Source organism: Mandrillus leucophaeus, unplaced genomic scaffold (assembly GCF_000951045.1).
Source record: "Mandrillus leucophaeus isolate KB7577 unplaced genomic scaffold, Mleu.le_1.0 Scaffold215, whole genome shotgun sequence".
Classification (NCBI taxonomy): Eukaryota; Metazoa; Chordata; class Mammalia; order Primates; family Cercopithecidae; genus Mandrillus; species Mandrillus leucophaeus.
Window position 1 is genome coordinate 545,422 of NW_012102199.1, and position 14,628 is coordinate 560,049.

At 51.6% G+C, this 14,628-nt stretch overlaps 1 protein-coding gene across 1 annotated transcript in view; it reads right to left on the bottom strand.

Annotated features, from left to right (window-relative positions):
- The window catches only part of BRD4 (bromodomain containing 4), a 59,125-nt gene that overhangs the window by 34,991 nt on the left and 9,506 nt on the right, over positions 1-14,628 (bottom strand). The window contains exons 2-7 of the mRNA XM_011980616.1: positions 9,404-9,722; positions 5,498-5,635; positions 4,015-4,150; positions 1,967-2,256; positions 1,014-1,376; positions 33-161 (exon numbers count right to left, since the gene is read on the bottom strand). Of these exons, the coding sequence (XP_011836006.1) occupies positions 33-161; positions 1,014-1,376; positions 1,967-2,256; positions 4,015-4,150; positions 5,498-5,635; positions 9,404-9,722 (1,375 nt within the window). The remainder of the gene's footprint in view (positions 1-32; positions 162-1,013; positions 1,377-1,966; positions 2,257-4,014; positions 4,151-5,497; positions 5,636-9,403; positions 9,723-14,628) is intronic.

The following is a 14,628-nucleotide window of genomic DNA, read 5'->3' on the forward strand; positions in this document are numbered from 1 at the left end:
GCTGAGGGTGGCTGTGCCCTCCCAAGCCTCACCTGGAGCTTGCGGGCCATGGCCACCACCTCGTGGTCAGGAGGGTTGTACTTATAGCAGTTGGAGAACATCAATCGGACGTCAGCACCAAACTCCTGAGCATCACGGTACTCACGGGCCTCCAGTTTAGACTGGAAAACAAGACAGGTCCCTGTTAGCTGTGTCTGCCCAAGTGACCATGGAGAAGTAACTGGCAGCAGACGAAAGAGCTGCCTAGAGGAGCAAGTTGGTTTCTTGGCTCTCAGTTTTGTCAAGACTCTAGTGGGGGACAGGCCATCACCCCAGTTCTCAGCCTCAGGGCTGGGACTGGCCCTGCCAGCATCCCAGCTCATCTGCCTGGCTCACAGGCAGGTAGACTCAGAACCCACAGGAGGTGGAGCCTGAGCCAGAACTGAGGGGGAGAACTGATGGAGAGGGCTGGGCCCAGCTCATCATGATGACACAGTACAGGAGCTCGTCAAACGGACACAGCACTGTTCCTTGCTCTGCCTGCCCCATGTTTGGGACTACACTCCCAGAAGACACACGCAGTTAAGTTTTAAAACCAAAAAGATCTCAAAACACTATGGTGAAAATGTCGGCACTTACAGCATGCCTCCCACACAGAGGAGATAGCAAGGCCTTCCCCACCACAAAGAGGCTGGCAAGGCCGCCAAGTCCCAAACTCTCATGGAGCATCTACTGTGTGGGCAAGGTACCAGGGGCCCCGGGCAACCAAGGCCAGAGGGCTTGTCTTGCTTTTCCTCAGACTAGGAGAAGGGGTAGCACAGCCATCCGCAGCCACAATGGCCAACCACGGGGTCCCAGAGCATGTCCCACAGTGGCCAGCAGGGGGCGCTCAGTTTCTTCGAGTTGACAGGAAAAACCCACGCAGCCACCGTTTCAGGCCTAGGCCTCCTCTTGGACTGGAAAGGCTAGGAAGGCTCTGATGTGGAGGGACAGCCTGCCCACCTTGTCCCTCCGCTCAGGCACAGCCCACTCACCTTGATTGTGCTCATGTCCATGGGGTGCTTGATGATGTCACAGTAGTCGTGCAGGCCCAGCGCCTCCACGTCCACAGGCTTGTAGAAGGGCCAGGCATAGGCGGCGTGCTTCTTGGCAAACATCTCCTTGAGGATGCCGCTGCAGCACTTGAGCTGCTCTGAGACCTTGCTGCTCTTCTCTGGTGCTGGGTGCTGCTGAGAGTCGGGCACGTCCTTCTTTGGAGGTTTCACAGGCCGGCTGCTCTCCCGCCGCTGGCCCAGCTTGGTGGTCTTGGGCTCCGGGGGCAGTGAGGGTGGCTCGTGAATGGGGTCGATGGTGGTGGGGGTGGTGGTGTCTGCTTTCCTCTTCACTCCTTTCTTTGTCTGCCAAGAACACGGACGCCAACAGGCACAGTCAGAAGTGGCAGCCAGCACAGCTGCCCTCAGGGTCACCCCCAAAGCCATGCCCTGTCTAGGGGCCCGACATTCACACAGGATGGACCCAAAGATAACTGCACAGGCAAAGGGCCAAGGACAGGCAGACGGTGTCCCACCACTCTGCTCTGCAGCTGGGACAGGACCTGCCTGTGGCAGGAGAAAGCATAAAACTGTGTGCTCACTTGGAAGCCAAGGGACCTCTGGAGGCTGCTTACTACCTAACACTAGGGCCTCTTCCCAAGTGCCCAGGGGAGGCACAATTCAGAGACTATTCAGATGGCACATCTGCAAATATGTACAGTCTAAATTAGAGAGGGGCAGGGGGGCAGGAACCCACTAGGAGGTGTGACACAATTATGGGATCTTTTGAGTCAGCAGGGCAGCTGCTTCTGGGCTGCAATTTCAACACAGCAAGATCTCCCCAGAAACACCCACCAGTGCCCAGGACCCAGGACAGGCTTTGTGTAAAGCATGGGCAAGGACAGGGTTGCTCTCCTCCCTGGTGACAGCAGCCCTCCAGAGTCCAGGACACTCACCTTCACAGGCTGTGGGGTGGCTGCGATGATAGGTGGGTGGCTCTGTACAGGCTGGGGAGCTGGAGCGGGTGGGGGTTGTGGCTGGGGGGGCACCGGCGGGGGTGTCTGCAGTGGCTGGGGAGGCACCACTGTCATGACAGGGGTCTGGACGATGAGGTCTGGGGTGACGGCAGGGAAGGGGTGAGGCGTGGCCTGCACAGGAGGAGGATTCGGCTGAGGGGTCTGGGTCTGCGGAGGAGTTGATGCTTGAGTTGTGTTTGGTACCGTGGAAACGCCAGGTTTTGCTGTCCCTACGAATCATAATAATACAGGGAGTTACAGGCCATGCTAACGTCCACATGCTGGCTGACCTTGTGGGGACACACACCACACACAGTGAGCACACATCTGCGTGCTGCATTTGCCTGAGAGATGAACATCCCAGACTCCACTCTGCCAAACCCGTCCACCTGTCCCTGGGGCTCAGAGAACAGCAGAAAACCGCACTTCTCATTTCCTAGGGCGTCCTGGCTGCAACTCCCAACTCAGGCACAAAGACCCCTTCATGAAGCCTGGAGGCCTAGGCTCAAGGAGCAGGAAGCACACGCTGACAGGGGACAGAGAGCGGGAAAACACTCAGAGCTTCCAGGCACAGCTGCCCTTGTTCCCAGAAGCACTGCCTTCTGAGTAAGAGCTTCTGGCAGGGAGCCGGCAGTAGCTGCCCTCGCCAAGGTTTCTGGAAACTGGCAGACCCCCACCTCCTCAAGCCACAGGGGGCAGCTGGACTGTTGCCATTCATGACTGCCTCCGGCACTGCCTCCCAGAAGCTGTGCAGGGAGTCCAAACACACAATGGTCACGTGGCTCACCCAACCAGCTGCAAAAAGTGAGGGATTATGGTCAGAGCTCTAACAAGAGCGGATGGCCCAGGGTGCGAATGCCTGGGAGCATAACCTGGGCCACCACATCCTTCGTGTGCATGCTGGCTGCCATGAAAACGGACAAAGACACCCAGTGCCTTCATCTACCAGCTCAAGCAACACCCATGTTCTCTGTGCATCTCAAGGAGCAAGGGTGAAATCCGCTGAGTTTCCCATTTCTCATTCCCCCGGCACAACTGCTGGACTTCTTCCAGACTGGAACAGGAGGTGCCACCAAGTCTGTCTGCCCAGCGTGCAGCCCAAACCCCTGGTCCCAGGGAGTGAGGACCAATATCCTCATGTAAGGATAAGGGATGTGACTTACATGAGGATCAGGGATGTGATCTGATATGTACAAGAGCCACAGGGTGACATGTGAGACTAGTTCTCCTTATTTACCTTTGGGTGCAGCAGGGGATGCAGCAACCCCCTTTCTGCCACCACTTCAGAACAGCATGGGAAGCCAGGTGAAAGGCTGCTGCTCAGAGAAGCAAACAACTCACACTCAGGGACCACCTTGCAAATGTCACCCTTCTGCAGCATGGAGTTGCAAAGGACAAGATGTGGACAGTAGCTGCTGGTTTCCTAGACAGAGTCATTTCCTGGAGTGCGCAGCTCTGCCAGCTGGCCCCTGGAACCCTGTGTCAGTTGGGGGTGGTGACAGGCAGAAATGGATGCGGAGGGCTTTCATTTCAGATGACTGAGCATCAGAAGCAGGGATAGCTCTGACACCAGTGCATTAAGGTAATTCCAATTCCCAACCTCAAGGTTTAGAACTGAGAGTTAGTTAAAATGATTTCTGGTCATGTTAATGTCCTTAAAATGGAAAAGTAAAAACCACCTATGATACTGGTAGGGTCAAGTGTTCAAAAAATGTCAAAGTGCTTTGAAAAGTTACACTTTCTTTTTATCGTAAATCCATCACCTACCCTCAGAAAAGGCAGGGCCCAATTATTTCTGCTTAGAAGAGGCCACAGGGCCACATGACCCTGTGGGATGGATCCAACACCAAACCCAATCTCACATGTCCAAACACGGCATGCAGTATATAATGTCACCATCTTCCTGCCACTCCCAGCCCCCCACCGAACTTGGAAAAGGGACAAAGGTTGGAGAGAAAGCCAATTTACTTGCTATTTCAGTACTCTACCTGCTTCTTTCCTCCCACGTCCTCTTCCTTTTGCCTGGACTATCATGATCTCGGTTTCTTCTGTGGGTAGTTCATTTATTTTTTGCAAGAAGAGCTTTTCCAGAGCTTCTGCCATTAAGACTATGTCATCTCCAGGCTGGATAAGGAGACACAGGGGTAGAGTCAGAGGGCCCTCCCCTCCCCACCTTTGTAGACAGGGCACCCCATGCCACCCCCTGCCCCCAAAGCATGAAGCGTCGTATTCCGGGTCCTTCCCCGATCTGCACCCAAAGGAGCCACAATGGCTACACTACCAGGTATCACAGAGGCTTGTGTTCCCACAGGTGTGCTGAGCCTACACTTGTCTACCTACACCTCCCTCATCTTTTAAGCTCTGGCCTGTCTGAGAAGCCATCCTAATGCCTTAAGCATCTGCCAAGCTCAGCCAATCACTGAAAGGGGCCCTCCTTTGACACAATTCAGTTTCACCAGAAATACTTGAATGACACAGGATTTCTTGCCATGATACATTAGCAGGGCCCCAGCAATGCTCCCCAATGTACCCCCATGGCAGCTTACCAGGACTCTGGGCACTGCACATCTCACACTAGTTTAGGGGTCCCACTCTGTCACCTCATCTATAACATGCTGTTCCCACTCAGTTCTAAACTGAGAGCCTGGTCTGCACATTTTGCTCAAACCTAAGTGGTGAGAGCCGAGACTTTAAAAAACACAGTAAACTTCAAGAAACTCACCTACCCATCTCTTCTGGGCATTTTTACCCACTACACCAGCAGAGGTCAAAAGCTGAGTTCTGTATAGTGTCTCCCTCCAGAGTCGTTCTATTTGAAAGGGTTGATTTTAATCACATCTGTGGTCTGAACTGTAAACAAATGATCTGGCTTCATGGCACAGCCGAGCCGAAAGGTTTGGCTACGGGGTTAGGAAGTGACCTTCAGGTCTACATGTAGGATCGGGGGGACACTTCATCTATGGCCAAGAGTTATCGACAGTCATGTCCACAGTTCCAGCAGACCATCACCCACAGAGCAACTGAGCTCTGCGCCGGCCCCATCACACCCTCTCTCACGTGGAGGTCTGTTTGGGCACACCTCTGCACAACTACATTTTAGCAGGCTCTTTCCTAACAATTTACATCACCCAAATGGACTTTGTCATGAGTCGCCACTATTCTCCTCACGCCTTCTCTACTAGACATGCTCAGGAACCAAAATCCCAAGGGCACCAGAAGCACATGCTTCAGGCTAACAAGGACGGCTTGCAAGTTCAACATGGCCAGCACCCTCCTCCCAGCAAAAAAGCCCATACCCAGCCACAGGCACAACCACAGGTCTCATTACCTCTACCTCCAAGGGTCTCCTCTTGCCAGACTCCAAGCCCAGCCACACCCAACACCCCTGCCCACGGGCTCCTGACATGCCCACTGCCGTCGCCTCTCCTCCACTCTCCCCAGGGCAGCTGGACACCCACCCCCATATCTCACCTTGTTGTAGATGTAACAATTTGTAAACATAGTGTTGAAGTCCTGGATACATTCCTGAGCATTCCAGTAATAGTTGTTTTCCAAGCGCTTCTTTATTGTTCCCATATCCATAGGTGTTTTAATGATCTTATAGTAATCCTGGAAAGCAGAGAGCAGAAGTCCAGTGTCACCTAGGCAGCCAGGCAGCACAAACGCTGGGCTGGCCAGGCTGGCCTGGGGACCTCACCCTTGGCTGCTCCACAGGTAAATCCACGGGAACCACAGCTCCTACTGGTATCAGCAAGTGATCTCCAGGGGGAACACCAAAATAAAGTGGAGTGGAGCGGGGAAGGGTTCCTGAATGCTGGAGAGTAATCCAGAGGGAAACATACACGTTTCCAACTGCTCTATCTTGGAACAGGTTGCCTTTATTGAAATGCACATTTTTTCTTTTTATAGATGCTAAAATATTCTTTCACTTTTAATAAATAAGGGGGAAACCAGGGAGCCTTTTAAAAAGCAATCCTCACCTAGTAAGAGAATCCATGGCAGGTCCTACTTGTCCCCACCATTTGAAATTTTACATGTCCATAAAATGCAAATTTCCCTGGCGCCAATGCTGGAGCCCACTCTTAATCCTTGGCCCTGGCACTCCTGCCTCCTTGTCACCATGAAGAGCTGCGGAGCATAAGCTTCCACCCTTAGTCAAGTTCACCGGACTTATGTTTCTTTCACTTGCACACAGTCTACCACTAAGGATTCTTTAGTATCCAGATACAGTTGAACGACCACGTTAACTGCCAAATGACAAATCTGGACAGCCTTTACGATCCTTAGTTTAAAAAAAAAAAAAAAAAAAAAAAATTGGCCATCCCAACCCTCAAACCTTCAGATCTTACTCTCTTTAGGTGCCAAACAGAAGGAGCCAGATAACAGATGTAAATGTCTTAAAGTCCCTGAAATCAAACTGCATCATTCTCACAACTTTTTCTCTAAATCTAAACCTATTCTAAAACTAAGTTCATTTTTAAAAACAACCACAGAAGGAATGTGGGGACAGATCAAGCAGTACCTGAGTTTCCAAGTGCAAGAATCACAGAGGGCCAGGCAGGGGGCTGCACCCAGACAGCAAGCCCCTGATGACTAGACCAGCTCAGGCTGTTGGCCTGACCCACTGAGAGCCAAACTTTCTGAGCCATCACCCTGACTGGGGAGAGGTGCTCCCGTAATTAAGTTTGAATGGCGTATCAGAACCAAATCCAAGTGGAGTCCCAAGGTAGAGGCACAGGCTGCAGATGGAGAGGCTGTTGCAGGGAGGAGAGAGCAAGTATGCTAACAGCAAGCACTGAGGCCCTGCTCGGGAATGGTAGTGGACAGTGTTGGAAAGGCCAGCACAGGGGATGAGTGTGGGGTTTTGAGATGTTCTGACATCCACCAGAAAGAGACAAGGGCGACCTGCTTACATGTACGGGTTTGGCACAGGTCATGGAACTGCCCTGGGGGTGGGGGCTACAAGTGTACGCCTGGGTACCTTAGGCAAGTGGTCAAGAGAGGAGACTGGAAGCAGACTATCGACACCACTGTCTATGCTCTGACCTCCTTCACCAAGAGAACCAAGTCTGAATACATCTATCACAGTGGACATTTAGATTTTATTCTATGGCCAAAGGTCACTGAATTGGCCACAGTGTGTCACATGGCTCAAGGGCAAACAGAACAGTGAAGAGGAACTGGGGTGAAGACAGAGAGAACGGTGGGGAAGAGGAACTGCCAGCCTGGATAGTAAGGTTTAGGGGCATGACAGGAGATCAAAATGCGGGTGAAGACCTAGAAGGCATCAGGAAACAGACAAGGAATACTTTTTGGGGTGGCCTTAACATCTCCTGAAGAAGGAAGTCCCCGGAAAACAGCTTTAGCATGACGATGCTCCTGATCAAGCATCCCCTTTGGCTCAGCCCCCACCAAACACCCTGAGACCACTCTCATCCAGGAAGCTCCCTCCTCTGCTCCTCACTCTTCCATCTCTGAAGACATCAGATCAGGGCCACCAGGGATCAGTCCCTTCCTCTTATGTCAGAGCTAATGAGGGCAACGTCAACAGTCATAGGGACAGGTAGCTTCACACTCTGCCCAGAGCAAGAATGTCCTGGCCACTCTCCGGCCTGCACTTCAGAGACTGACCTTGAACTCCCAAACCCCATGGCCTAACCAACCACCCATACCTGTCTGTCCCGCTGGTCAGCACTGTTCCCTCAGCCTCACCTGGGATGCTGCTGCTTCCCGGCAATCTCAAGTCCCCCAGCCCTTCCTTCTCCTGTCTTCACCTTCTCAGCCCTCCCTGCTTCAGTTCCCATTGTGTCTTCTTGTAACAAGCTGACCCCTCTGCTATTCTGGCACTGATGTGTCTCCCTTCAAAGCCAAGCTTCTTGAAATGGTGGCTTCACATCCTCACCTTCGCATTCACACCGTTGCAAATCTGGTTTCTACTTCTGTATCACGTCTTCCTAAGGTCACCAATGCCCTCCTAAAGGTCAATAGGATGGTCAGGTCGGAATCCTCATCTCTTTGACTTCCCTGTAGCTTCTGATGTTGGAATCTGGGGAAATGCTCTCTTCTGTAAGCCTTCTGCCTTCCCCCCAACCCCTAAGGGCCTCACAGCGCTCTGGGTTCCACTCTAGCCCCCAGCTCCTTCTCTCCTGGTTCTGTGCATCTGCTCTGAGAATGTCACTCTCTATTATGGACCTTGCCCAGCTCAGCTAGAGACTGGTGCAGTGAGCTCCCTCAACAGTCTCCCTCCCGCAGGCCAACACAGCTGACTGCCTCCACTCCTTATCTTGGTCAAGAGAGAGTGGGGCCCCTCTTTTGCCTCCATACCTTTCCTGAGCCAGCTCAAGACCCAGACACATACTGCCCTCTTCTGATTATCTTCCCCTGAGTGCACGACACGTATTCAGTGAACCAATAGCACCAGACAGTTCTTACAGACACAATGGCTTTAAACTTGGGAGTCTGGATGCCTGGCAGAGGCTAAGGCTGCTCCTATACATGAGTAGCTCTAGAGTGCACACACCAGCCTGGGTCAGTGGCTGCAACCACCTAATACACTTGCCAGGGGGTGTACGGGACTTAGCAAACAGTAAAGGACAATTTAAAGACAATTAGTCTTTGGTGCTTTAAAGAAAAGAAGAAAAACTAAAGCATTTCTTCCATCTGCTCCCTGAGGTTCAGTTGGAGATACAAGTTGTGCTTGCAGAACAGTTTGCTAGGGATATGGGCAAATGGAAAACTCTCTAGGGAAAGAGAAGAGGGGTGGGCTCACAAAAGGCACAAAAGCAAGTGTGCTGCAGTCAGAGGGAGGGAGGGCAACACCGCCTGTGCAGCTGCAGCCACAGCCACCTTTCTCCAGCTGGGGTCACTTCCATGTACTTGCGCTCCCTGGGAGGTAATCCACTACTTTTCCCCACTGTGTGCTCTGGGTGACAGTGACGATGATGCTAGGTGACTGCTATTGCGGCAAGCCAATCCCCCTCTAGCATAGTCTGATCAACTACGTCCACTTATCCTTGATCAACTATGTACACACCTGAGAAAGGAAGGGGCCAGGATGGCCAAGTGCTCTGACTTCAACTCACCATGGAACTGCAAGTAGATATGTAGGCCTTCCTTTCTCCCACTGCTTCAACCTCTACACAATTTTCCCCAGGATTCCAATATCTAAGAAACCAGTTATTGTTAAGCCAATTAACTTGCTCTTTCTCCCCGATTTCAACTGATTAGAACTGCTGAAACCACTCACTCAAGGGCCGTGAAGCTCTCACCACGACTCCAAATGCATCTCCTACTCTCTCCCAGGATCTGTCCTGACCAGGAGACATGCAGGAGGAGACCTTGACGACGGCAGCCCTGGGCCCTGCCCACACTACTCACAGGGAGGTTCAGCTTGACGGCATCCACAGGCTGCTGGAAAGGCCACGCAAACTGGTGTTTCCATAGTGTCTTGAGCACCACTCTGAGCAGGTATTGCAGTTGGTTGGTCTGCCTCTTGGGCTTGTTAGGGTTGGAGGTCTCCGGGGGCGGGGGGTTGGTGCTGGCTGCGTTGGCTGGCTGAGGTTGGGCCTGGGCCTGCGTTGTAGACATTTGGGAAGTTTCTAGTCCATCCCCCATTACTGGCAGATTTCTCAATCTCGTCCCAGGGCCGCTCTCCGCAGACATGCTAGTGATCCCATCACATTCTTCACCAGGCACTCTACAAAGGAAGAGAAGAGTCCTCGTGAGAAATCAGTTAGCAGATGGGCACTGCTCAGAATGACAAGTCCTTCTGGCTGTGGTCTCCAAGGACTGAGCTCCCCTGGCAGCAGCTGGCCAGGTTGGCCAGAGGGGCCACCCCATGCTTTGACTGAAAGGGTTCCAATATCTCCTCTCCCCAAAGACTTACCCTCCAGCAGGGAGGAGACCACATACCAACAGAGGAGGCAGAGTGAGGTGGTGAGAGCCCACTAGGAACCAGCAGGGGCTCTGGGAACTATGAAGATCATGGGGAAGGAGATACAATGAAGCCACCACGTCTCACAAACCTGCACATCCCTTTTCCCATCTGTGAGCTTGTAGGAGATGCTGCCTGTGTGTGGAAGAGGATGATCTGCAGGCTCCCACATATGACATTTACATTAAAATTGTTTGCACTTGTCACACATGAAGCATCGAGCTAAGTCAGTAATTCCATTTGGTGGGCCAGGCAAGGAGAAGCAGGAAGGCCAGGTCCGCCCACCCATGGATGGTTCACCCAGTCCACTGCCAAGTGCTCAGGGCAAAGCCATAAACTTACTAAGAATATTTTCTTGGTAACCTAAATAATACAGGTTTGCTGAGGAAAAAATCTGCATGTTTACTGCTGATAAAACAAAAATGAATCCATACTAGACCTATCATTTTCTTCTTTTTTTTTTTTTGAGACAGAGTCTTGCTCTTGTTGCCCAGGCTAGAGTGCAGTGGTGGGATCTTGGCTCACTGAAACCTCCGCCTCCCTGGTTCAAACAATTCTCCTGCCTCAGCCTCCCGAGTAGCTGGGATTATAAGTGGTCACCACCGTGCCCGGCTAATTTTTGTATTTTTAGTAGAGACGGGGTTTCACAATCTTGGCCCAGGCTGGTCTCCAACTCCTGACCTCGTGATCCACCCACCTTGGGCTCCCAAAGTGTTGAGATTACAGGTGTGAGCCACCGTGCCCAGCCGAGACCTACCATTTTTCTTAACTATGAGGCACGCCCCCAGTGGCAACACAGGTCCCTGCTGTCAGTGCCTGTCTGAACACCTGCTCTGGTACCTCCCCTCACCTGAGCAACTCCTGCTGAGGGCCATCCCAGCTTTGCAAACCCTGCCACAAGCATCCTCACAAGGGTGGTTCTGAACATCTGTCCAGTTTTTCCAGTGGGACAAATCCCAAGATAGCTGCAGGTCAACAGTATGCATGTTTTTACTGCCAAATTGCCCTCTGGAAACACAACCCACCCCTTGCAGTGACTGAGTTTCCACACTGATGATTCACGAGAAAGGCACTTGCTCAGATGTATACTGGCCATTTGCATCCTTTTTGCGACACTTTTCTACTGGCAAAAAGTATATATATATGGTCGGCTTTTTAAACTCACTTCCAGTAGTAAGAAAAACTTTGAAAGCTCGGGGCTGACTGCATCTAACAAGCATCTCTAGTAATAAACTTAAGAACTCAGTGGAGATATCATTCTGGAATGAACTTTTAGTGGGTGCAGAAGCAGCTTTATGCCTAGCACACACTAGGCACCCGAGCTACCAGTGAATTACTTTGTGTAATTTATTTAAACCACGATTAACGATTACACAAGCTTTTTTTGTAAATGCAGTTCTGGCAAATAATCCTATTTTAAAAGTGCCAAACGGAGAATTTGCTACAAAGCAATTCCGTGGACTAGGCTGTGGAGATAGGCGGCCAGTGAGATAGGGGAAGACACAGGGACAAATGACACCAGCCACATACCAGCTTGCTGGGAACCTTGGGTCCAGTGTACCAGTCTTGGTCCAGGCACAGAAAGATTACAGGACACACCAAGTGACTGGACACAAGTATTGGTAGAAGGACAGCATCACAGACAAGGAAACATGTCAGTGGGGTTTAAATCCCACTCACATGTGGAGTCAGCTGGAGAGGGCTTCCATGCAGCAGGACCAGCAAGTCCAAAGTGACTGAAGGGGACAAGTGTGATGGGGCCAAGGGGAGGGGAGGCCTAAAGGCACTGGGGAAGCCTGGATCCCGGGATGGAGGGTACACAGAGTGAGGCCAAGGAATGCCATGCAGTTTGGTTTCTACAATTAGATTTCTCCTAGAAAGCAGCTCCAGAAACACACAGCTGATGCTGCACACCAAGCACACGCCAGGTGAGTGATGGCAGGCAGGGACGGGAGCAGCCCAGCCACAAGGACACAGGCCGCCAGGGGGCAGAGCCAAGCTGTCCCAAAAGGAAGCAGCCCCCATAAATTTTCCATTAAGTAATGACGTTCTGGAAATCTTGAAGCAATGCCCCTGAGGCAAGATGAGGCCAAGGACTTCTAGAACTTCTGGGCTGGGCCATGCTTGTCTCTTTCCAAAAAGACTTACAGCAAAGCCAAGGGATGAAAACTCATGTGTGCTCTGGGCCAGTGACCACTCTTCTTCACCTTCTCACCAGGCTTAGACAGGCCCTTGACCCAAGAAAGCTGAATTTTCTTTTTTTTTTTTTTGAAACAGGGTCTGTTGCCCAGGCAGTGCAGTGATACAATCTTGGCTCACTGCAACCTCTGCCTTCCGGGGTCAAATGATTCTCCCACCTCAGCCTCCCCAGTAGCTGGGATTACAGGCGTGTGCCACCATGGCTGGCTAATATTTGTACTTTTAGTAGAGATGGGTTTCACCATGTTGGCCAGGCTGGTGTCAAACTCCTGACCTCAGGTGATCCGCCCACCTCGGCCTCCCAAATTGCTGGGGTTGCAGGCGTGAACCACCACGCCCGGCCAGAAGCTGAATTTTCTGCTCACAAGAAAAAACGGTTTTCTACAGAAAACCTGACTCTTGAACCTTGCCTCATTTGGTGTTTTAAGTCATTGCAAAAGCCAAAATACCCTTCCCCAGCCAGCTCACAAGTGATGCACAGTAACAGTTAAATCCTCAAAAATGTAACACTGCTTCTGGCCTCATCCCCACTTTACAGATAGGGACACCAAGGCAGAGAGAAGTACGTGACCCAGGAGTGGGAAGATCAGGTCTAAGCAGATAGAGTGGCCCAAAACCTGGCATCTGATTCCTGGGTAGTTTAAGTTTGCCTCTGAACTAAGGAAATCCTCACTAGTGTGCTGCACACACACACCGGAAGTGTCAAACACAGACGGTCGTGACACAGTGGCCGCCATCCTTAACACACGCCCAGGTCCCTGAGGAAAGAAACTGCTGGAGGTTGTCTGTTCGAATGTAAAGCTATGACATGTTCGACACGAGACAAACCTGGGAGCTACCAGTACCCCAAAGTTTCTTTAAGGAGGTTCTGAAGATAACAAATGAAAGTGACATCTGGCCGGGCGTGGTGGCTCACACCTTAATCCCAGCACTTCGGGAGGCCGAGAAGGGTGGATCACCTGAGGTCAGAAGTTGGAGACAAGCCTGGCCAACATGATGAAACCCCCATCTCTACTAAAAATACAAAAAATTAGCTGGGCATGGTGGCGGGCCCCTGTAATCCCAACTACTCCAGAGGCCGAGGCCGGACAATTGCTTGAACCTGGGAGGCGGAAACTGCAGTGAGCCAAGATTGTGCCACTGTACTCCAGGCCTGGGCAACAAGAGTGAAACTCCGTCTCAAAAAAAGAAAAAGAAAGAAAAGAAAGTGACACCCATGGCCCCATAAGGGGGATCACCATAAGATGCCTGAGACTCCTGCAACCACTCTGGGCCTGTGCAGCACCTGCACTTCAAGGGACCATACTGACCTACTGCTATGCCCACAGCTTTCCCATGACCACAGGAAAATAAGACGCTTGGGAAACTTCAAGAGACCACTCTTATGGCAATGACAAGAAACATGAGGAAAACCAACCACTTCTAGTCTGTTATAGGGCAAGAAAGAGAGGTACAGTGAGAACTCCTATGTGAGAGCCAGACGACTTTTCTAAGGCCCAGATTTGATAAGGTAAGCCTCCTTGGGCGAATTCTTCCCACAGCGGTTCCCCCCCACCCCCCACTGCCTCAGACCCCTAGCATCTAGGCTCCAACAAGTCAGCCACCCCTGTCACCTTCAGCCTTTGATCTGCTAGCCCTACTGCCAGACAGATGGAGGGACACAGACAGAGGCTCACAGGTGCGTGCTCTCTCTCCCTCTCTGGCCCACAGCATCTGGTGCTTCCCTAATCTCCATCTAGTGAGTTCCACGGTCAGCCCATAGTGGGCACCCGTGGGAACTGAAGGCAGGCTCATCTTTATTTCACTTTTGTCTTCCCAGCACACAGGAGGTGTACTCCCTCAGTGACCACACCCAGATTGTCATCCTAGGGCTTCCAGCTCAATCTCAAAGCTCTGGAAAAGGAAAACAGTTCATGCTCTCACATGGGTAAGTGGAGACCACCAGACACAGTCACTCACTCAGGCAACAGGTCCTAACATGCCCTGCCCTAGCACTCAGTGGTTGACACGGCATTCTCCCAAGTGATTAGGCAATACGTGGGGTGAATACCGTGGAGGAGAAGGGTAGGGCTGCTCTGGCCATGGACGAGGCCAGGAATTTGCTCTGGTCATGGATGAGGAGAGGAATTTGCACTGACCCACGGGACAGGCGGCATCTCTGAAGAAGGGACAGAGAATGAGACCAGAGGGGGAGGAAGAGTGTGTGCTCTTCTGTGGTGGGGGTGAGGCAGGCATCGGCAAGAGAAGGCACGCCTGGCATAGTTAACAGGAGAGAACATCTTCAAAGTTTTCCGTTGAAAATATTAAAAAATGCTGCTCCCTCTCCACTGTCATACTGACCTGTGGCCAAAAAGCAGGAGCCACCATTGACTATGTTAAGAGTTAGCTGAAGGTCAACGGAAAGGAAAAAAATTTCGCATATTGTTTCCAATCCAAAGGCGGCTATATAATCTTTTTTTTTTTTTTTTTT